Source organism: Balaenoptera musculus, chromosome 16, assembly GCF_009873245.2.
Source record: "Balaenoptera musculus isolate JJ_BM4_2016_0621 chromosome 16, mBalMus1.pri.v3, whole genome shotgun sequence".
Lineage (NCBI taxonomy): Eukaryota > Metazoa > Chordata > Mammalia > Artiodactyla > Balaenopteridae > Balaenoptera > Balaenoptera musculus.
In genome coordinates this window covers 29059786-29083431 of record NC_045800.1, presented here as the reverse complement: position 1 = coordinate 29083431, position 23646 = coordinate 29059786, and the positions used below count along the sequence as shown (strand labels likewise).

General features: G+C 44.5%; 2 protein-coding genes across 4 annotated transcripts in view; one reads left to right on the top strand and one right to left on the bottom strand.

The window, feature by feature from the left end:
* ENTPD7 (ectonucleoside triphosphate diphosphohydrolase 7) overlaps positions 1–23646 on the top strand; it is a 168109-nt gene that overhangs the window by 58259 nt on the left and 86204 nt on the right. The window contains exon 2 of one of the 2 annotated variants that reach the window (XM_036827756.1): positions 16711–16834. The exons of the other annotated variant lie outside the window; for it this stretch is intronic. The gene's annotated coding sequence lies outside the window, so the exon portion shown is untranslated. The remainder of the gene's footprint in view (positions 1–16710; positions 16835–23646) is intronic. 2 annotated transcript variants of the gene reach the window in all.
* Positions 12869–23257, bottom strand: SLC25A28 (solute carrier family 25 member 28). 2 transcript variants are annotated; one of them, XM_036827761.1, is made up of 4 exons: positions 22857–23257; positions 16076–16304; positions 14892–14948; positions 12869–13718 (listed from the first exon to the last, which is right to left on the bottom strand). In XM_036827761.1, the coding sequence occupies exons 1-4, from the start codon at positions 23145–23147 to the stop codon at positions 13201–13203; spliced, it is 1095 nt and encodes a 364-aa protein (XP_036683656.1). In that variant the 5' UTR covers positions 23148–23257; the 3' UTR covers positions 12869–13200. The 2 variants fall into 2 exon arrangements, with proteins under 2 accessions (XP_036683656.1, XP_036683657.1); XM_036827762.1 differs by lacking the exon at positions 22857–23257 and having other exon boundaries at positions 16135–16269.

Here is a 23646-nt window from a genome sequence, read left to right as displayed (position 1 = left end):
TTCTGCTTTGTTTCTAGGCCTCCCTGGGAGTCCCAGAATCTAAGACACCTGACAGGATGCTATGTTGTCACTGGTGGGCAGGCCCTTAGGAAGAAGGAGCAGTCCTGAGCTTGCTTCAATGTGCAGATTTGCTCCCAAGTTTCTCTCCTCTCCTTTGGGTCTGTTCACTCAGCATTTGTGTGTGTGCTTTGCAACCGGGGATATAAGATAAATAAGATCCTATCTCCCCTGGAAAGTCTCACGATCTAGTGGAACTTCCTACCCCACTGGTAGGAGGCCTCTAAGAGGGCCCCTGGGTCCCTATTCTTCTCTCTTGCTCCCCTAAATATTTGGGGTTAAAGACCATTTTGAGAATTCTCTTTTTTGGCCATGCCATGCGGCATGCAGGATCTTAGTTCCCCGACCAGGGATCAAACCTGTGCCCCCTGCAGTGGAAGCTCGGAGTCCTAACCACTGGACCACCAGGGAAGTCCCCAGAATATTTTTAAAGCTATGGATTCTGTCCCCAGAAAAAAATGTACACATAATTTGCATAAAACTCCAGTGGCTTTACAGACCTCATGATGCCATCTATAAACCCTACAGGCCCTAGGTGAGGAATACTTCTGCTAGTATTCCTAGTGAGGAATCCTAGTGAGGAATATTTCTGCTCTTTAAAAAAAATTCAACAAGAATGAGGAGAGGAGAAACAACCTAAAAATTGAATACAAGTAGAAACAGATGAACCTAACTCTATTTCAAATAAATAATATTTCCACACTGAAAGGAGAGTAAATAAACAAACAAACAGAAATTAACAAATATTGAATTCTAGCTAGAAGGAATTTTTCCTGTAGTGGTATGGGTTAGCAGTCCTGAAATACTTTTTGTGTGCTGTAGAACTGAGCAAATGAATAATATACTGGGGATAATGAGAGCCAGTTCTTGCTGTTAGAGAAGAGAGTTATAAACATGGAGAAAGGGAAGATTAAAATGAGTCTTGTGGTACTGAATTGGAATGGAGGTATCTGTATGAGTTCATGATTGTGTGCATGTGTGTGTGTGTACAGATAGAGAAATAAATTAAGATATAAACTTATTATTTATATTTCTTAGTTCTGTGTACTAAAGGGCTTAGAAGAATACCCAGTAGCATTGAGCACACCTGGCACCCAGATCTTGGTTTCTAAATACCATTCTCCACTAAAAGGAACCAGGGCTCCTTGGAGAAATGGCTGGTTTCAGGACTGAGAGAGGGAAGGTGCAAGATGAGCCTAGAATATCATGAGCCTAGAATACCAGAAGACAAGGAAGTGCTAAAAATATAATGGTGATATGTCAAAAAGAACAGAGGAATCAGAAGGGGCTCCCATTGATCAAATCTGGGACCATCTGAACATCAACATAAATAAGAATGGTACTGGGAACGCCCTGGTGGGCCAGTGACTAGGACTTCATGCTTCCACAGCAGGGGGCATGTGTTCGATCCCTGGTTGGGAACTAAGATCCCTCAAGCTGCATGGTGTGGCCGAAAGAAAAAAACATTTTTTTAAAATAAGAATGGTACTATTACCATAGAATATTCATAGAATAAAATAAAAACCTATGAGCTCATACAAATGTAAATAACTAAATAGGGAAGAAGGGAAAACTCTCCCTTATAGCAGAATAGCAACTAATAAATATAGAGACAATGGTGAAGTTAGAATATCATCATTGTGCAACCATTAGTAGTAAGAATTGATTCAAACAAGAATTATCAATGGATCCTAAAACTTGGAAGTTTGATAAAGAATAGGATACTTACATAAACTAAAAGCACCTCCCTGCAAATTACTTATTAACTATAAAGGGAAAATTAGTAATTTTACAGTGGTTTAGCCTGGTGAACACAACCATAAACATTTAATTAAAGTTAGCAATACCAATAAAGACACAAACTGACCTCATATGCCTCCTGCTATATTGCTCTGAGGACTCAGCATCATTTCTATGGTACACCTGCCAAAACTGCACAACCTGAATCTAATTGTGAGGAACCATCAAGAAAACCAAACTGAAGGGTGTTCTACAAAATAACTAGCCTGTAATATCCACACACACAAAATCAGGTTCATAAAAGATAAAGGAAGGCTAAGGACCTAATCTGGATTAATGAAGACTAAAAAGATATGGACAGTAAATGCAATGTGTGATCCTGGATTGGATGCTGGATCAGGAAAGGAAATAGCTCTAAAATAGGACATTGTCAGAGCAGTCGGTAAAATTGAACATGAACTGTGGATCAGATAATAATTTTGTGTCAATGTTACATTACCTGATTTTGATAAATGTGCTGTGGTTATATAAGAGAAATTTCTTGTTCTTATGAAATATACACTGAAGTATTTATGAATAAAGGGGACATAAATAGTTCAGGAAAAAAATGTATGTGTGTGAGTAGATTAAATAGATACATAGATATAGCTAGATAGATGATATATAGATAGATGAATAGATAAAATGATAAACCCCATGGGACAAAATGTTAGCAACTAGAGCATCTGGGTAAAGAATATGTGGGAGTTCTTTATACTGTTTTTTGCCAACATTTCTAAAATTGTGAAATTATATACAAATTAAAAGTAGAAAAATATTTGCACTAAACTGGAACTCTCATGCATTGCTGGTAGGAGCATAAATTGATACAACTTTGGAATGAAAACTAAACGTATACATTCCTAGGACCCAGCAAGTCCACTTTTATGTTTTACAGAAAAGAGTGCTTATGTCCACTAAAGGACAGGTACCAGAATGTTTATAGTAGTAAAAATGGGCAATGGAAAAAAATTAGAAGCAACCTAAACATCCATCAACAAGAGAATGGATAAATACATTGTGGTGTATTCAAACTCCACAGCAATGGAAGAACCAACAGCTGACTGCAACAACATGGATGAATCTTCAAGACATCATGTTAAGCCAAAGAAACCAGACACAAAAGAGTATATACCATGAGTCTATTTTCATGAAGTTCAGGCACAGGCAAAGCTAATCTATAGTAACAGAAGTAAGAATAGTGGTTACCTTTGGGAGATGGTACTGTGAGAGGACACAACGGAACCTTCTGGATTTTTGGAAACATTCTCAGTGTAGAGGTTACACAGGTGCATACATATGTAAAAATTCATCAAGATATGCACTTTATGTGTATTATTTAAGCATTTTACATATGCTATTTTGAAAGGGTTTTAAAAAAAGAAAGAACTAAGTGAAGTCAGAAAAAGACAAATACCATATGATATCACTTATATGTGGAATCTAAAATGTGACACAGGGACTTCCCTGGTGGTCCAGTGGTAAAGAATCCGCCTTCCAATGCAGGGGACATGGGTTCGATCCCTGGTCAGGGAACTAAGGTCCCACATGCCGTTGGGCAACTAAGCCTGCGTGCCACAACTACTGAGCTCGCACGCCTCAGTGAGACGGCCCGCATGCTGCAAACTACAGAGCCCACGTGCCCTGGAGCCTGCGCGCCACAACTAGAGAGAAGCCCGCGCCACAACGAAGACCCCGCATGCTGCAACTAAGACCCGACGCAGCCAAAAAAATAAAAAAACAAAAACGACACAAATGAACATATCTACGAAACAAAAAACAGACTTACAGACATAGAGAACAGACTTGTGGTTGCCAAGGGGGAGCATTGGGGGGTGGGAAGGACTAGGAGTTTGGGATTAGAAAAGAAAAAAAAAAGAAAGAGTGCTTACTCTAACTCTCACTTTCTCCACCCAGTCTATGGCTTCAGCTATAACCTCTGTTCAGTTAACTCATTAATCCATATTGCAGATCCCCCAAATCTACTCAGGCCTCAAATACATGTTCATAACTATATTATTCCTCCCCAGAAAACTTGCTTTCCTTTCCAGAAATGTGCAAGCTGTTCAAGACGACTCCTGTCTGTGACCCTAAGCGCCACTGATCTCCAGGTTCAGTACATTCAACCCCCTACATGTCCCTCCAGTTTATCTCTTCCTCTCCTCACCATCAGTGGCTTTGCTTAGGCTTAGGCTCCCATAATTTCCACTTGAGCCCCATCATCAGCTTCCTCATTGGTCTCCTTGCCTCCATTCCTACAATCTCTGTATTAACTCCCCAAGGCTGCTGTAACAAAGTACCACAAACAGAGTGGCTTCAGAAATTTACTCTTTCACAGTTCTGGAGGCTAGAAATCTGAAAACCAAGGTGTCTGCAAGGCCACGCTCCCTCTGAAAGCTCTAGGGAAGAATCTTCCAGCCACTTCTGGATTGCGGCAGTCCATGGCTTCCTTGGCTTGTAGCTGCACGACTCCACTCTCTGCCTCCATCTTCACATGCCTTCTCCTCCCTGTGTCTCTGTTTCCTTTTCTTAAAAGGACATGAGCAATTTAATTTAGGGCCCTCCCTAATCCAGTATGATCTCATCTGAATCCTAACTAATTACATCTGCAAAGACCCTATTTCCAAATAAGGTCACATTCTGAGGTTTTAGGTAGACACAAATTTTAGGGAGGACACCATTCAACTCACGACACTCCCCCTTCATAAAGCTATTCTCTGGCTGCCAGAATAACCTTTTAAAAACCCAAATCTGACCATGGTCCTCCCTGCATTAAATCTCTTGGTGACTTGCCATTAGGCCAGATGACAAAATAAAACCCACATTCCTTAATATTAGGGAACGAGCTCAAAAAGACTTCGGCTTCTGTCCTCAAGAAGTTTATAACCTGGGGCTTCCCTGGTGGCACAGTGGTTAAGACTCTGCCTGCCAGTGCAGGGGACACAGGTTCAATCCCTGGTCTGGGAAGATCCCACGTGCCGCGGAGCAACTAAGCCCGTGTGCTACAACTACTCAGCCTGCGCTCTAGAGCCCACGTGCCACAACTACTGAAGCCCGCGTGCCTAGAGCCCGTGCTCTGCAACGAGAAGCCACCACAATGAGAAGCCCGTGTACGGCAACGAAGAGTAGCCCCCGCTCGCCTCAACTTGAGAAAAGCCCGCGTGCAGCAACAAAGACCCAACGAAGACAAAAATAAATTAATTAAAATAAATAAATTTAAAAAAAACAGAAGTTTATAACCTAATTGGTACACAATCGTTAACATACTATGGAGTGAATAGTGAGTCTAACATCTAGTTTTATGGGACACTAGTAATAATAGCACATGCTTACACAGTGCCTGCTGTGTGCCAGGCCTGGTTTTAAACACTCACTACCTACATTTTAGCCCAGTTAATCTTCAAAAACAACCTTATAAGATAGCTGCTGTTGTTACTTCCGGTTCACAGATGAGGAAATGGAGGCGAGAGGGGCCAGGACCTGTCCAGGGTTACACACTCTTGAGTAAAGGGTGTGCTGGGAGCTGAACCCAGTAAGAGCAACACCAGAGAGTGTGCTGTTAACCACAGTATTACACAGCCCCGAGGGCGGCGTGCCTGATTCAAAGTGAGCGTTCTGACTTCCGTGAGCATCACGACTTGTATCAGGTCTCAGTTTCCCACTGCACAGTTTCCATGTTGCTATTTATTTATCTCTATTATCCAGTGGACTTCGAGTTCTTTGGCAGCAGGAGTTGGGTCCAGTTAAGTAATTAAATCATTTATTTAACAGTTTTTCAGTGCTAGCCTACTAAATGTGCAGCACTGTTCCAGGCCCCAGTGAAGTCATGAAGAATAAGACCAGTAAAGAAAGCACCTGCTCCCATGAAATTGACATCCTGGTTGGGAAGGAGGCTGGTGCTGAAACAAGGAATGGTTAGAATGACCGTCATATAGTCAAATACCCTGTTTTATTTTATTTTTCATACACGTTATTACTATTTGATAATGTGTATGAAAAATAAAACAGGGTGACATGAGAGTGACTGAGGACATTGCTTTAGATTGGGTGGCCAGGGAAGACTGTCTGCAGAGGTGACATCTGAGCCCAGACTCAAATGCTCAGAAGCACCCCACCATCCAAAGGTCCAGGCAAAAATGTTGTAAATAGAGGAAACAGTATGTGGGAAGAACATGGGATGGGCAAATTACCAAACTCCTCCAAGTCTCAGTATTCCCATCTGAAAAATGGGAACAATAGTGCCTGCCTCTCACTATTGTTAGGAGGATTGTGTGAGGACTGAGTGAGCCAGAGGAAGTGAGGGGTCTGGCCAGCAGTAAGTGATGGTTTCTTCTTGTGTGTGTGCACACTTACACACTGCATCAGTCAGGGCTCTACCAGAGAAACAGAACCAGTAGGAGATGTGTGTGTTTGTGTGTGTGTGTACACACTCTTGAGCACAAGCTGAAGCTACAGCCCACACGTGGAATTTCTTTGTCAGGGAAACTTCAGTTCTGCTCTTAAAGCCTTTCAACTACTTAAAGCAGCGCCCCCCCCCCCAGATTATCTAGGATAATCTTTCTTACTTCAAGTAAACTGATTATAGACTTTAATCATATCGTCATATTCACAAAATACCTTCACAGCAACGTCTAGATTAGTGTTTGATTGAAAACCTGGGGACTGTAGCTTTACCATGTTGACACCAAAAGCTGACCATCACATTGGCCCAGCATCTACCCCAGTGCCCCCACCTGCTCAATACATGTTTGTGAAGTGAAGTGGCTCATTCCTAACCCCGGTACCATCGTTTTCCCAGACAGACCTCAGTGTGTGACCACAACCATTCCATTGTCAGCAAGTAGTTATCAAGCACCTGTTATGAGTACTGGGGTGCAGGGGGTGATACCAAAAAGGCACAATTCTGGGCCCCAGTCTAAGGAAGGAGATGAAACACAGCCAGATGAGTGCAAACAACCAATAGGTAAGTTCCCACGTGAATGTCTAAACCATCATCAAGTCCCTTTCACCTTCCAGTAATGATATTTCTCAGAGTCCTCTTTTTCTTTTTAAAAAATTATTATTATTATCATTATTATTATCATTATTATTATTACTATTTTTTGGCCACGCCACACAGCATGCGGGATCTTAGTTCCCTGAGCAGGGATGGAACGTGTGCCCCCTGCAGTGGAAACGCAGACTCTTAACCACTGGACCGCCAGGGAAGCCCCGAGGGTCCTCTTTTTCTAAATGGGGACAATAGCCCCTCAGCTAGAGTCCCTGTCTCCAGTGTCCTACCCTCCAGGTTGTCCTAATCCGGGCTGTTGCTTGAATCATCCTCAGACATTGCTTTAGTCATGTCCCTCCCTGCTTAAGAACCACGAGAGCTCCTCATTAGCTGCCAAGTCTAAACTCCTCTGCCTCGCTTTCAGGCGCTCCAGAATATGACCCTCCCTGAGTGACATGATAGCTGTCTTAATATTTTTGAAGGGCTGTCAGAAGAAGGATTAGTGTGATTCTTTGCTGCTCCAGCAGGCAGAAAGAGGTCACAGGTGGAAATTACAGGGAGACCTATGTGCCTCAATAGAAAGAATTGTTCTTTCTTTTCAGTGTGTGAGTGTGGGCAGCGGGAGTGGTGGCGGTGAAAAGAGCTTGCGTTTACAGAACCCTGATAATGCAGGGAGTATTGTGTGCGGCGCTCATAGAATTGCTCTCTGCTCACCAGTCTAAGGTAGCAGGAGGTAACAGGTATAGCACATCCAGTCTGAACAGCGATCGTGTGAGGTTTCTGATAGTTTAGACAGAATATTGTTTATCAAGCCTCCTATATCAGTGACCGAAGGCAACAGAAGGAATATTTTAGATTTTCACGAAAATATGTGTTTGTTTTGAATGCCTCATGTTCATGTTGTAGGTTTGGGTTGGAGAGACAGGCAGGGGCCAAATTATGTAAAGCCATGTGGCCATGGTGAGGAATTTGGCCACAGAAGCAGAGGAGTGACATGATTCTAGAACGGAAGCAGAAGACTAAAGAATGAACTTTCTAACCAGTGAACTTGGCAGCGATGACATGGATGGCCTTGGGCAGCAGTGAGCTCCCAGACTCAGGAGCGGGTCTGTCAGGGATGCCGTAGAGTGAAGTGGGGCTCAAGGAGGGACGACTTCTAAGAACCCTCCTACCTCTGACATTCTCGCTGGCCAGCCTTACCCCTTCCATCCCTTAACTTGCACCCTGGTCTCCAGTCAGGATCTCTTCAGCTCCTGCTGGGAGGTGGCACCGAACTGTCACCCCACTCTGAACCTTCTCTCTGTAACTACCCTGCTCTCCTTTTTGTCATTCACATTTTACCTCCCATGGCAATGCTCTTAGGCACACCAAGGGACTGACTGAATAAGCTGCTGTACATTTGTACAATGGAATGTTGTGTGGCCATTTACATTGAGGTGATGGAAGAAAATTTAATAATGTGGAAAGATGGGCATCATATACTGTTATGTGAAAGAAGCTGTTTACAGTGTGGTCTGATTTTTGAAAATTAACAAAAAATAATGCATAGAAAAAGTACTAGATGATGTGCACATCAAAATGTCATATTCTCTGGGTAATAGGATTGGAGGTATTTTCTTTTACTCTCTGTTTTCTAAATTTTATAAAATTAGCATGACCTTTTATTGGCTTTTACAAAAGTTTGTTTGTTTTTTTTTTTTCCATTTTACTATTCATCAAAGCCACCTCTTCCTCATTAACTCTGACCTACACTAATCTCATCTTTTCTGTCTCTCAATCTCATTGTTGGTTCCATGTAGTCTAGTATTGGGTTGGCCGAAAGGTTCCTTCGGTTTTTAAAGTAAAAATAAAAGGCACATTTTTCATTTTCACCAAGAACATTATTGAACAACATATTCACCGTTTTGTTCCCCTACCTTCCGCCATTTTTCAGGCAGCTTCCATAATCCCATCTTCCCAAAACTTTTTATCTTTTTGAGCAAAGAACTGTTCCAGGTACCTTTTACAGTCTTCCAGGGAATTGAATTTTTTTCCATTAAGAGAATTTTGTAAAGACAGAAGTAAATGGAAATCCAAAGGTGCAATGTCTGGTGAATATGGCGGATGAATCAGAACTTCCTAGCCAAGCTGTAACAGTTTTTGCCTGGTCATCAAAGAAGCATGCAGTCTTGCGTTATCCTGATGGAAGATTATGTGTTTTCTGTTGACTAATTCCAGGTGCTTCTCGTCAAGTGCTGCTTTCAGTTGGTCTAAATGGGAGCAGTACTTGTTGGAATTAATCGTTTGGTTTTCCGGAAAAAGCTCATAATAGAAGACTCCCGGGACTTCCCTGGTGTCGCAGTGGTTAAGAATCCGCCTGCCAATGCAGGGGACATGGGTTCCATCCCTGGTCCTGGGAGATCCCACATGCCGTGGAGCAACTAAGCCCATGCACCACAAGTACTGAGCCTGTGCTCTAGAGCCCACGAACCACAACTACTGAAGCCCACGCACCTAGAGCCTGTGCTCCACAAGAAGAGAAGCCATCATGATGAGAAGCCCACTCGCCGCAGTGAAGAGTAGCCCCCACTTGATGCAACTAGAGAAAGCCCGCGCGCAGCAACGAAGACCCAATGTAACCAAAAATAAATAAATAAATAAATAAAATCGATTCTTAAAAAAAAAAAAACTCCCTTCCAATTCCACCATATACACAATATAACCTTCTTTGGATGAAGACTGGCCTTTGGTGTGGTAGGTGGTGGTTCATTTCACTTGCCCCACGATCTCTTCCTTTCCACATTATTGTACAGTATCCACTTTTCATTGCCCGTCACAATTTGTTTTAAAAACAGAACGTTTTCCTTCCATTTAAGTAGAGAATTGCATGTGGAAATACGGTCAAGAAGGTTTTTTTCACTTAACTTATGTGGAACCCAAACACCAAAGCGATTAGCATAACCAAGCTGGTGCAAATGATTTTCAATGCTTGATTTGGATATTTTGAGTATGTCGGCTATTTCCCGTGTGGTGTAACGTTGATTATTCTCAATTATGTCTTGATTTAATTGCTATCCACTTCAACTGGTCTACCCAACTCTGGAGCATTGTCCAGCGAGAAATCTCCAGCACGAAACTTCGCAAACCATTTTTGACATGTTTGATCAGTCACAGCACCTTCTCAATACACTGCACAAATCTTTTTTTGCATTTCAGTTGCATTTTTACCTCTCTTGAAATAATAAAGCATAGTACGCCGAAAACGTTGCTTTTTTTCTTCCCTCTTCAATATTAAAATGGCTACACAAAAATTCACCAATTTTGATAAGTTTTTTTAAAATGCACGCTGATATGACAGCTGTCACAATACAGTCTAACAAAATTGTTTCGAATGAAGTTAAAGACAGCTAAGCGCTACTGGAGCCATCTTATGGAAAAAACCAAATGAACTTTTTGGCCAACCCAATACATGACTATATACTGCTTTGTGTTAATACAAGATTGTTTCATTCACATTGGTCTTGTATGTCAGATTAAGAAAGTTTTCTCTGGCCAGATTGTGACTTATTTTCTCACTTTCCGCTTTGGATAGCACTGTGCAGGAATTGACCCCTTGATGGTGGCTTGGAGCTGGGTCCTCCCGGTGCCACATAACCTACCTGGCTTTCCAGGAAGACTCTGGGCTTGGAGATACCCCCAAAGCCCACAGTTCCCATGGGTGTGGTGAGCCCATGAAAGTGAAGCTTGGCTCCTGACCCAGGTCCCCATTCACTGGCATCCAGACTCTCGACCCCATCACAGTGTTCTGCCTCTGTCTTCTCTAGTGATTGGGCCCAGAGACCTACAGAATCTAATGCCCTGTCCAAATTCCAAACTCGTCCAGTAGCTAGAACACAGTTGGAGACTGGAAGGTCACTCTGTGCTCTTTTCTCATTATTTGTGAACGGCATTAGAGCTGAGGGGGTCTTTAGTGACTTCCATTCTTTCTGAAAATACCCTGTGTCCTTTTCTTGAAAAGTGGGCCTTATTGCCACAGTGTCTGCTGTGGTCCAGGTACCATGCCAGGCAGTAGCTCTGGAAAGCTCGCTACAGGGCTAAGGTTTGGGGAGGCATCCCTTTGTTCTCGTGCATACTCCATGCTGGGAGGCAGCTATTCTCTTAAACTTTACAAGCAAACCCTCTGAAATGACCTCTTCAATGACTTCATCATGCTCTTTTTACTCCACAGGCGATTCAAACTCCAGTGACCACCGTTTGGCGCTGTTAACATCTCTCTTCAGCGCTAAATCAGAGGGCCGGGAGAGCTTACTTAAGCCTTAGAAAAGGAGACCCTGCTGTTTTCTTGACAGTTTGTTTCAAGTGCATTCAGACACGATTCTCCATAGATACTTGAAGGGCTGTCAGGTGGAAGGAGAACAAGATTTACTCTGTAACCGAGTCCTGCTGATCTGCAACCCTGACCTCGCTCCAGTCAGGCACTTTTCTCTGTCTCCCTCACCACCGTCCCTGCACAGACCACCATGCAGCCTTGCCTGGATGCAGACTGCAACAGCCTCCTTCCCGGTCTGCCTGCCTGTCCTGTCTTGCTCCTCTAATCCTTTCTCAGAGAGCCTAAGTGATCTGTTTCAGTTGTAAATCTCATCACACCACACCTCTGCTTAAAACCCCCGTAATGCCTCTGCATTGCCTTCAGGATAAAGTCTAAACTCCTTAGCATTGCTTTTAACACCCAGCCTCCACTTGGCTTTCCAGCTGCATGCCTTGCCCAGGCCGTCAGCCCCACTGAACCCCTTGTACACTGAACCCCAAACGCTTCTCATTCTCTTACCTCCAGGTCTTCGCCTAGAACATTTCCCCGCCCCTCTTCACAGTTACCTCATTTGCCTTCCAGGTGTCACCTCAGATGTCACTTTCCTCCAAAAGCCTACCCCATCACCCACGGCCAGGCTGGGTATTCTTCTGTCCTCCAAACGACTGTCTAGTTTTACCCAATCACATTTCTTGTCATTTTATCTTGTAATTGCCTGTTTACATGTATCTTCCACTCCAGAAAACAGGCTCCTTGAGAGCTGGAATGTTTTTTGTTTTTTGGGTTTTTTAAAATCTTTTTTTGGGGGGGGTTTATTTATCATCGTGTGCCCAACACCAGCGCCTGACACAGACACTCAGTAGTTACTGAATGAATGACAGATGCAAAGATGATAGAAGTTTCAGGGGAGTAACTTCCATTCTACGTACTGAAGAACTTGCTAATAACTGGTTCAGTTACACAAAAAGGAACAGACTGACCCACAAAGCACAGTGAAAGCCCCGTCCCTGTAAGTATCCAGAGCCCAAGTGGCCGTCGCAGGGAGCTCCTTCAGATGGCAGGTGGAGTACATGCCCTCCGCTCATTTCCTATCTGCAGGAAGGCACAATTAGATTCACTTCTGGGGACGAAAGATCTGGGTTGGGGTCCCAGTTCTGTATTTACTGTGAGACCTTGAGCCAGTCACAGCCTCTCTGAGCTTTCCTTACCTGTAAAATAGAGATGACACCTGCACTGCCTACTTCAGATTTCGTGAGAACCAAAGGAGATCATGTATGTGAAAGTACTTTGTAAAAGCCTTAAAATCAAATGAAAGGTACTGTTATTATTTACCACGTCATCTTCAGGACTTGCAGCTTCACTAATTTTAGCTTTGCAACTGCATTAGAAAACCAAGTGCCATATGGAAAGTTTTACTGCTGCAGGCAAAGCTGATAATTAGAGCAGAGAGAGCTACCTCTTCTGTGCCACGCCACTGCCCTAGGGAAAAGGCAATAGTGGGGATCAAGAGCACCTGTTTAGCTAGGCTCTGTCAAAGGCCCATTGTTCCTGCCATTAGAGAGATTCCTTGGAGCCTATTACTAAAAAAGGGGGAGTAGGGCCCCAAAGTCTTAAATCACCATGAAAACAGCAGAAACAAAAACTACAGACATACGCAATAAACCTTCCCCATGGGCCCCTTGATTTACGCTTAGTCAAAAGAACAGTTGACAGCATTTCACTTCCTCTTTGGCAAGACAAACCCAATGAAACCGTTTAATTTAAAGGCTTTTTATTAGGAACCAGGGGAATGAGCTGCTTATCCCTCTGTAACAGTCTAGAGCAGGTCATCAGGCCCAGGAAGGAGAGAGTGTCAGAGATGCTGTGGTGTGACTTGCTGCACTTGCTTAGGGCCCGGAAGGAAAGGCGGCGACGACGGAGGGCGGCAGGAACTGGTGTCAGCCAAAACACCAAGAGCCTGGGGGAGAGAGCCCTCTGCCTTCCTTCCCACCCCACCCGCGGCTGGAGCGCGCCGGGAGACAGAGAACGTGGCTGGAGCGGGCAGAGCAGCAGTGTTGGCCGAACCCTGGCTCCACTCGGTGCTGCTTCACTTGCCTGCCCTCCACTCTTCTTGCCGTTTAGTGATTAGGTATTTGAAGAACTCATACACAGACCATGCGATGGCTGTGGAGGGGATCTGGTAAATTACTCTAGCCTGCACCCCTCGGAAGTAGGCGGTCACCCCGCCGACTTGATACACCGTCCTGAAGGCACTAGCCATGCCTGTGATGTGTCCTGTAATGTTTGAGTTCAAAGCCAGGGATTCCTGGGTGTTGAGCAGTGTTTTGCAAACGTCCAGTGGGGTTGTGGCAGCGGCAGCTACAGCTCCTGCACAGGCTCCGGAGAGGACGTGGGAGCTGGGGTTGTACCGTCTCTGGGGGTTAAAGTGCTCCTGCAGGAATTCATAGGTCATGAAATGAATGGCTTGGAAGGGAACGTTCATGGTTAGCTGCGTGGTGTAGCTGCGGTAAAAGGCCCCGGCCCCTTCATTTTGCCACACTGCCCGTACACAGTCTGTCACCCGGTGGTACGGTGAGTTGTACATTTGCATCCTCTGCTTCACCACTGGCGGTGCCATCAATGAGAAGAAGGGAATGGTGACAGCAATCAACCGGTGAGCAGGAGTGTCCAGATTCGGAGTCCCAAGTCAGTGGATCAGCCAATGGATTGGAGAGAGAAAAAAGTATGAGTGAATTGTCAGCCTGATTAGTGAAGGTTTCCCTTTTTTGAGAGGAGGGGATAGGAGAGGGTGATAAAGGGCTAAAAAATAATGGACCCAATTCTAGTAGGATTTCTTTAAAACCAGTCAATTAACATATAGGATATATCTACAGTTTAGACCCCAGAGGGTTTCCTTGAAATAAGTACCTACCAATTATTGTTACCATCTTACCCTTTCGTAACTCTTAAGACAAGAAGTGATTCAGTGGCAGTGAACATAATAATGAACACATAGCCCTAACAATCCCAATCCTCAGGTACACAGAACACTGAACTCTTACAACATGAGGATGTCATCCTTCCGCAGGAGGAGGAGAAGGGCTACCAAAACCAAAATTCTTAGCCAAGAAGGGTATGGCTTTCGTTTCCAAACATCTCCTATCCCCTCACGTAGATACATGGTATAAGCTCAGGTATAATCTTCAGCTTAGCTTTGGCCCTTTCCTTGCCATGGCCTTGCCCAGACAGGTAAAGAACTGGAACTTTAAGGAACCTGGCAACTGTGCTATCCTTTCATATTTGTTTGGGTACCTCATTCTCCAAATGAAAAGCCAAGATCCAAGCAGCAGTGCAGGGACTAAGCTCTACCAATGTACCTTTCATTCCTATCTCAACCATTCTTCATTCCAACAAGATAGGCAGTATTTTCAAATGTCAATATCCATCTTCACCTTTTTGAAGAAAAGTGAAATAATCTGCTAAATTTTTTAGATCAAATCCACTATAAAGCGGACTTCCAGGAAGGCCCAGGAATAGGCCACATAGAGCCATACCTTTTTCCAGGGAAGCCCCAGGTGAATAAATTTCACTGAATATGCTTCCTGTCTAAGGGAATCCTCCTAAGCACCGACAACATGGAGGGAGTGCCCTCTAGTGGTAAGACAATGTAACACGCCAGGATTTCCCACCAAAACTGATGGGGTGCTCCCTGGCTTTCTCCTGCAAACCAAAAATAAAGGAAAAGCCCAGAGATGTAGCTGCAGCTGCCTACAGAGGGAAAGGGTGAGGAATCATTACCTTCTGCTGGATTCATGGCTGCATCATGAAGTAATGTTGCCACACACCCGGCCGCACCTGCAAAGGAAAAAACAACTGCCACATGTAAGGCCAGGAGAGGGTGACTGACTCAACGGAGGACCCAGAGTGAAGAGGCGTGGCTGTGATAAACCACAGCAGGGAGAGGGAATGTTAAGAGCCAGTTTAAAAGATGGGAACCCACTGCTTCTAAATGCCTGTTCAGAGAAATGAAGATATTTGTTCCCTCTAACTTAGTAAGGCCATCAATCTACCTTCCACAGCTACGATAGGAAGGCCAGGCAGAGCCTGAGAAACAGCCCAGATTTTTTCAACAAAGATGGCTCTGAGAATAAATGCAGTTCATGCTCCAGACAGGAAGCAGATACACTGTGGGCAAGGGATGCCAGCACATCAACCGCCTCCAATGGCGGGAGAGCACGAGGGGCAGGTGGTCAGATCTCCACCACAGAATCTCACCTTCTATCCTGCTGCCCCATGCTGCCCAACCCCAGTCTCCAAATCCTAACATCTGTCCACCTAGACCTTTCCCTCAGGTCCTGAACTACCGTATCCCTCACCCTCTCCTCTCCACTTTCACTTCGGTTTTCTCCAGGCTGCCATCCCTTCCCTTACTTCCACACAACCTCCAACCCTCTGGTTTCTTTGTACAGAAGCCCCCCGGCCCCAGCCCCATTCACTTGTTGAGGCCTTGTCATGTCCTCCATGACACAGACTGCCTGTGGGCAGCTGGGATCCTGCAAAGGTGAGGCGAAGAGCTGAGGCTCCACGGATGTCTTCCTTGGGTGGCTGGGTTACCTCCAATCCTGCCCCGAGGAGCGGGGTACCACCCAACTACCAAGAAGTACACAACGGGGGCAGTTCAGTGTGTGTCTCCACATTACCAGGGCATCAGAAGCTGATACCAGGGAGAAAATGAGAGGAAAGAGTCAAGCTGGTACGTAAGGGAGGCTATTGTAACCCTTTGTTGAGATGCCCCAAAGAAGGGGTGGGGGTGAAGCAGCCCATTGTCTGAGAACATCAGGTTTGGAAGTCCCTCCCCTATAATCTGGCCTACCCCAGCCCAAAGCTTCAGCTTCAAATCATGCTGAGACTGGAAAGCACTGACAACAGCAAAGCCCAAAGAGTTGGGAAAGTGGAGGAACCAGCACAGGAAGGCTCAATACCATTGGCAATATGGCTATTGCCCCCAGGGTGGATTACATCACTCAGTGTCTTTTTTAACTTTTCATAGCAGGCAAAATAGAGGGCGTGGGCAGGCCCTGCGCCAGTTGCTGTGACGTTCAGGCCTCGCATGGGCCTCCACAGCCCCTCCGTTCTTATAATCCTCCAGAGGGCCTCCAACACATTGCGATAGCGGGCAGCTGGATCAGGCTGTAGGCTCTGCATCCGGGTCTGAAAGCACAGAGAGGAGAAGTGCAATGTCAGTGATGCTGACTGCGTACCCAATCTCAACACTCGGGCTTGGGCACTAGGCAGACCTCCTACGTGAAATCACGCCAATATGTAGAAGTGATACCTGGCATCCAGTTTTACTGCCTTCCAAATCTACGTGCAGTCTTTCCAAGCCTTGGCTGGACCTTTCTTTTTCTGGTCACCTATGACCCTACGAGTGGAACACCATTATTTTCCCTCAAAAAATCGCCCCTTGTAAGCGTTCTTGAACCCAGCAACAAATATTAAGCCTGTGTTTCAGGAGAAGTTGCTTTTGTGTCTTAATAAACTCAGGCTAAGAGTTCTTTACAAGTGGATTCTAAAGTCAGCTATTTACTGTCTACAACATACTTTATTATTTCTGCAGACTGATCCTGGGCCTGCTTCCTGGCCACATACTACACTGACTAATGAGATGAGAGCTCATCCTTCGATATAACCTTGATGATAATCTGACTTCTTCAGACTATTTGGCATTGGCAGCTGGGCCTGTAAGTTAAAATTCTGGCAGAAGTAGCATTCCTAATAATGCTGCTCTAATTTCCTGGAAAAGAAAGTTTACCCTCGAACTATGAAGGTGGAAACCAATCTATTCTCTAAAACTGAGGGAGATTCCAGATTTCTAATCTAAACTGACTGAATCCCAAAACTGGCATCAATGAATAAAATTAGTCTCAGTGAAACATAACCCTTGGAATCTCTAGAGGATTCAATGACTGGAATGAATGTATATGGTAGATATTGAAATTTGGGAAATTAATCTTACTTGAAATACTTCCCAAATCACAGACCTTCTCTGAAGGATGAGTCTCCACTGCACAGATCTCTTGTCTATTGATCTATTTCAAGGTTAGGGTGGCATGGAGACTACCAGATAGTATAAAATCAACGTCCAGGGACTTCCCTGGTGGTCCAGTGGTAAAGAATCCGCCTTCCAATGCAGGGGACGCAGGTTTGATCCCTGGTCAAGGAACTAAGATCCCACATGCCGCAAGGCAACTGAGCCCATGCGCCTCAACTAGAGCACCCGCGTGCCGCAAACTAAAGAGCCCATGTGCTCTGGACCCTGCGCACCACAACTATAGAGCCCATGTGCCCTGGAGCCCGTGCACCACAACTAGAGAGAGAAAACCTGCATGCCACAACTAGAGAGAAGCCTGCGCATGGCAACAAAGAGCCCGTGCTGCAACAAAAAGATCCCATGTGCCACAACTAAGACCCGACGCAGCCCCCAAAATGAATTAATACTAAAAAAAAAATCAATGTCCAGTGCCTGGAACACAGTAGGCACTCAAGATTTGTTTGTTGAATGAATGAATGAATGAATGAATGAAAAAATGAATGAATCTTAACTTTGTCTGCACCAGTTCAAAAAGGCCATTGGTGAGCCAATAGGGGCAACTAACGCCCAAGTACAGTTTAAATTCCTACTTCATTCCTGTCACTGATTCAATCTGGATTTAAAAGCTTGAACCTTCCTGTTGGCCATCTGGAATCCAAGAGTAATGCCTCTTCTCAAAAGCATGGGAGAAAACAAACTAACCAGATTAACAAATCCTGGTGAGCTGCAAGCAATCCACATTCCTCTAGTTATTTTCTCCTTCCTGCTACCAACAAAGAACTGGTAGCCTAAAAGATTTCTGAAGTTCAATCAGAAATACACAATATCACTTATCACAATGTGACATTCTTTTCTACTTCTCAATTAAAAAAAAAAAAAAAAAGGACTTCCCTGGTGGTGCAGTGGTTAAGAATCCGCCTGCCAATCAGGAGACGTGGGTTCGAGCCTTGGTCCAGGAAGATCCCACATGCCACTGAGCAACTAAGCCCGTGCACCACAACTACTGAGCCTGCGCTCTAGAGCCCGCGCACCTAGAGCCCGTGCTCTGCAACAAAAGAAGCCACCACAATGAGAAGCCTGCGCACCACAATGAAGAGTAGCCCCTGCTCCCCACAACTAGAGAAAGCCCACGTGCAGCAATGAAGACCCAACACAACCAAAAATAAATAAATTAATTTAATTAAATTTTAAAAAAAACCAAACTAATCTTGTATTGGGGGAATGTTTAGAAATTGCACTGTTCTGCTGGAGTCAACAGCATATTTGGGTAACTAGTCTTAAAGGTCTGGCCTCAGAGGCCTGGAACCGTTTACCCACAAGAGAAACCTGGACTGTGTGTAAGTTACAATGAAAATTTTATACACACGTCTAAATCTAACTCACAATTCTAACTCAGTGAAAATACACCCTCATGGAGAGGACCCAGGCATAAGCCACACCAAATATAAAAACAAATATGGCTCCCCAAATTTGTGGGCCAATAAATCTCTTTCAGAGAAAGATGAAAACCTCTTAAAGATGAAATCTCTAAGTAAGAATTAGTGAATAGTCTTCAACATAGAAAAAAACCACTGCCTGACTTTGAAGAAGAGCCGAACAGGTAAGTAGTTTGGTAAGACAAGTCACATATGAGTCAGAAAGGCTGAGTGGGAGACCCAGCTTTGCTAGCTATGTGGTCTTGGGTATGTCACTTAACCTCTGAGCTTCAGCAATGTCATCTGTAACATGAGACTAAGAATGGCTGGCTCAGAGTGCTGTTGTGGAGATTCAGAGTTAAGGCAAGTAAAAGCCATTGCTAATTTATGCGGTGCTAGAAATATAAGGCTTTTTATTGTATTCAACTATGTTTCTCAGAAATATTAGTTCATATCTCAGAATTTACAGATCATGGCTGTGTTGTCTTGTGTATAAGTCATTTTGCAAATATGCATGGGCAACTAACTGGTCTTTAACCACTAATAAATCAGGCTTGATTTTGTATTTTTTGTTTTCATTTTAAAGTTCCTCTGTGGCTATGATTTATATGTCCAGCTGTTCATCTAAAGGTCATGTTTAGGAAGGAGCACAATTGTGAAATCTGTGCCTTGCTTGGTTCTGGAAATCTGCTTTTGGGAGCCTGTATGGAAGGCTTGGGAGTCAGACTGGGTTTAAATCATGACTCTGCCACTATGTGACCCTGGGCAAGTTACTTAACTTGCCTGTTTTCTTCATCTATAAAGTAATGAAAATGGAATCTACTTCATGAAGTTGTTCCAATGATTAAATCAGTAAATATTAAGGCACATCAGATAGGGCTTGACAAACATGAGCAATTGCCATATACTGAATACTCATTATTAGATATAAGAAAATCAAATAAGCCAATGTTTCCATTTCCTAACTGTCCACTGGTGAATGTATACAGATAACCATTTACATCTGGAGTTTAGAAAAGATTTATTTCCCTTTGTTCTTTCCCTCCTTAACTTATTATATAAGTAATTATTTGCTTCACCACTACAAAGCCAAAAAGCAGCACCTTGGTGACAGGTGCTTAGCCAGATGATTTTGAGGAGAGTTTTGACTGCTTTACACTGTAGAACCTATCCCTTTAGATAAAGTCTGGTGCTTGTCTCTGAAGCCCAGAAAAGGAAAACTGGGATTCACTTGGGCTCCCAAACCTCCCTATTATGACCATGAAAATCGCTGGTTGACTAACTGTAGCCTAGCAAGGCTATGCTGGCTTCCCATGGTCCCTCCCAAGGATATTTTAAGTCGACTTGACCCTGATAAGCGGTTTGGGGGTACACAGGCTTGCATGCCAAGAGTCACTATCAGCTTTCACTTGGCAAACACTGTGGTTGCCCTTTAGGCTCCAACACAGATACCTGCCTCTAGTCTTAGGGTATGTTGGGCTGCTCTTCCTCTCCACCGCCTATTTATGGTAGAAGAGGAAGAATAGCTACCCAGGGACAAGTGAACTGCAAAGCCCTTTCTGAAGGAAGAGATTTGAATTTTACTTTCATGCCTGCACAACAGTGTCTGCTGTAAACAGTGTTTACTGACACTAAATCCTGATAGGCTCACCTAGTTTTTCCCTCTAATCATTTAAATCCCAGCATTAATGGCAAATGAAAATGATTCTTCTAAAACACGCTTTTGTGTTTTTGAAGACTCCTGAGCGTTTTTTCCTCCAGATGAAATAATTATTTCTTTAATGTAGTGCTTTGAGGCATGACTGTAATGTTGTATTACTTAATTTTTTAAAAACAAAAATTCCAAAGCTTATGCAAGTGAATAAGAACTGTTCTTCAAAACAGTTATCTTGGAAGGCTACAAGCGACTTATTCCAGCAATGCTGCTGCAGTTATGCAAAACATTTCTGGAACTCCTCTTTCCAAAATGTTCCCTCAGTGGGTTTATCAACCTCAGGAGTAAATCAGTCTCCTTGCTTTCCAGTCCTACCTTATCTTTGACCCCAATCAGCATTACCCATTTTGATCTCCCACCTGAACTGCCATATTTGATTCTGAATGGTCTCAATTACTAAAACATCAGCTCTGTCTTGTCACAGGACAAAGACTTGCCCCATTTAAGGATATGTAGCCGAGTATTCTAGAGGCATTTCTAACAGAGGAAGTTATAAAATGTTTACAACAACATTAGCATTATGTAAATATATGGAGTAAGGACATAGTCTCCTAAGGTAGTCGGACAACACTTAAATTGACAAGCTGAGGTAATATTTCTAAGTCAGTCACATTATTACATTGTATTTTTCAAGCCATTCAATAATTTTCATTACTCTCCTTGATCTAGTTTTCATTTGATACCCATCCTGAAAGACAGCACCCTAGACTATCTTGGACTTTACTCACAGTCCAAGTATAGTGAGGTTACTTTGCAGTTAGATCATGATAATTTTTGGATATACAGCATTAACAACTCACAGTCATTCAACCTAGACTCTATTACATACATGTCTGGATCTTTTTTATTTGTACTTATACGTATGACATTTCAATATTGTTAGAGCATTAACCATCCTCTTCTCTCTCATGGATTTTACTATTTATTTCTATTCCTCACAATTGACATGCGTATTTAAAATTCTGGGGACTTCCCTGGCGGTCCAGTGGTTAAGACTTGGCCTTCCCATGCAGGGGGTGCAGGTTCGATCCCTGGTCGGTGAGCTAAGATCCCACATGCCTTGGGGCCAAAAAACCAAAACATAAAACAGGTGCGATATTGTAACAAATTCAATAAAGACTTTAAAAACAGTCTACATCCAAAAAAAAAAATCTTTAAAAAAAAAATAAAATTCTAATATCCATTTTAGCCAAGTGCATTTACCACAGTTTCAAGGGTGTGGCCCTTGGTAGGAGTTACCTTGCAATGTGCTAGAATACTCCTACCAACTCGGTGTCATTCACAAAGCTTAAGGAGCACTTTCTCCATTTCCTCATCCACCTTACTAATGAAAACATGAAACGGTACTGGAGCCAGGGAGAAGCAGAAGAGAAAGACTTTGCATCTTCCAAGTTGATACTCTCCTCCTGAATATGTAACTTTTTCCTAATTTGAAAACATACATCCAAGAGCTGTGAGGATACTGTTTAACTATATTACCCTTAACATGTAAAGGAGGAACCAGTCTCTGTCATTATATTTATTTCAACAGTCCCCTTGGGTTTACTTCTCATTCAGTTTATTCAGTGGTTGTTCCTTTGCTAATGCACAAGAGTAAGAACTGTAAAGAACAATGTGTTCCCCTCGTCACCCAGCTTCAGAAGCATCTGACTTCTTGTACCCACTCATCAGCCTGTTTGGTGTGGGGGAAATTAGTTTTACTTTCACACGAATCATGCCCTCTTGTTGATCCCATTTTATTTTCTTCACACTAACATCTACTTTCCAGTATTGTCATGCTTCCCTTCTAGACAACTTTTCCCTTTTTGTCAACTTCAAGTGGCTAAAGAAATACACTATGAGGTCCATCTCTCCTTGGAGGGCTGATGTGCTCCCTGCATATACACAATCCCAATCCCAGCTCAATTTTCATGTTCAGGAAATAGGTGGAGTATCATGCTTGCTGCACAGAGAAACCGAAACTTTTTCCTGAACATGGTCTTTCCCATATTATTTCCAGTCAGGAACTCTGAATTCTGACTGCACAATGATTTCCAATCACTCATGGGTTAAGATTTAATAAGTAAATCCTTCATCTAGCTGAGAGATCCCAGATTCTGGTTCCTGCCCCATCACTTTTAAGGGAAAACACAGCAAGGAGCTTGTAAAAGCACTGGCCAGAGAACATCTCTAGCCATTAAGATCCTATTGAGGGTGTTCAGTAAGCTTTACCTTAATCAAGTTAGTAACACTTACCTGTTCCCTTCCCATCCCACCCTATTCCTGTTTAGTCCCAGTTGGGATCCAGGGTTTTGGCTGACAGATTTTCTTTCCAGAGTCCCAATTTAGATCTCACTGACGGTGAGAAATTGGTCCTGGCTTCTGACTGGGATCAGTTCCCGGCCGGGACCTTTCTTGCATAGGTGTGTGCTTCGAATAGTGTGGTGGCAGGAGCCAGAAAGGGACCCTGGTCGGCTCCGGCTCTCGGCTGGGATCCTGGCTCCGGGCATGACCCAGGGGTCGGGTCAGCCCCAGGTGAAGTTCGGAGCAGGGCCAGGTCTCACCTTGACGCAGTCGATGGGGTACATCACGCAGTGCTCCAGGATCCCTGCCACGGCGCCCGCCACCATGTGCGTGGTGACAGTGGCTCCAGCCGGCAGCGCCTCGTAGTCCGGGCCGGAGTCCGGATCCTGCCGTACCGGGGGCCTGCAGGCCCCGGCCTCCCCGCCGCTGGCCCCCCGGCCCACGCCCCGCTGCAGCCACCCGTCCAGCAGCGCCGACTCCCCGGGGCTCCGCCCCGGCCCAGCCGCCGGCCCCCCCGCCACACCGCCAGCACCCCGCCCCTCCAACTCCATCCACCCGGGCCAGCTGCGGCGCCCACCCCCGCCGCCGCCGCCGCTGCCGTCGCTGCCGCCGCTGCCGTCGCCGCCCCCCAGCCCCGTTGCGTCTGCCTCAGGCGCGGCCCAGAGAGCCCGGGGCCTCGGGCTCCCGCTTGGCCCCGAGGACACGCCCCTCAATCAGCAATTGGTACAGCCGTCAAGCTAGCCCCGCCCCTGGCTTACGTAGAAAAAATAGGTCTGTGGTATTAGTGAAGTTGCCTGTCATTCCTCCGCCCCGCGGCGTTGCGACAGCTTAGATCCCACCCCTTCCCCTTTGATCTTGGAAGCTTCTTGTTTATTGGCCACTTGATTGGCCAACATGTAAGATCAACCCGCCCTCCGACTTTCCTGGAGGGCGGGAGAAACTTAAGGCTGAACTTTGATAGGCTCAACGACTCTTGATACTTTGAGAGCGGCCATTGGCCAGTTTTATTTCGGGATCCGATTGGCTACAGGAAGAGGGCGAAGCGCCCAG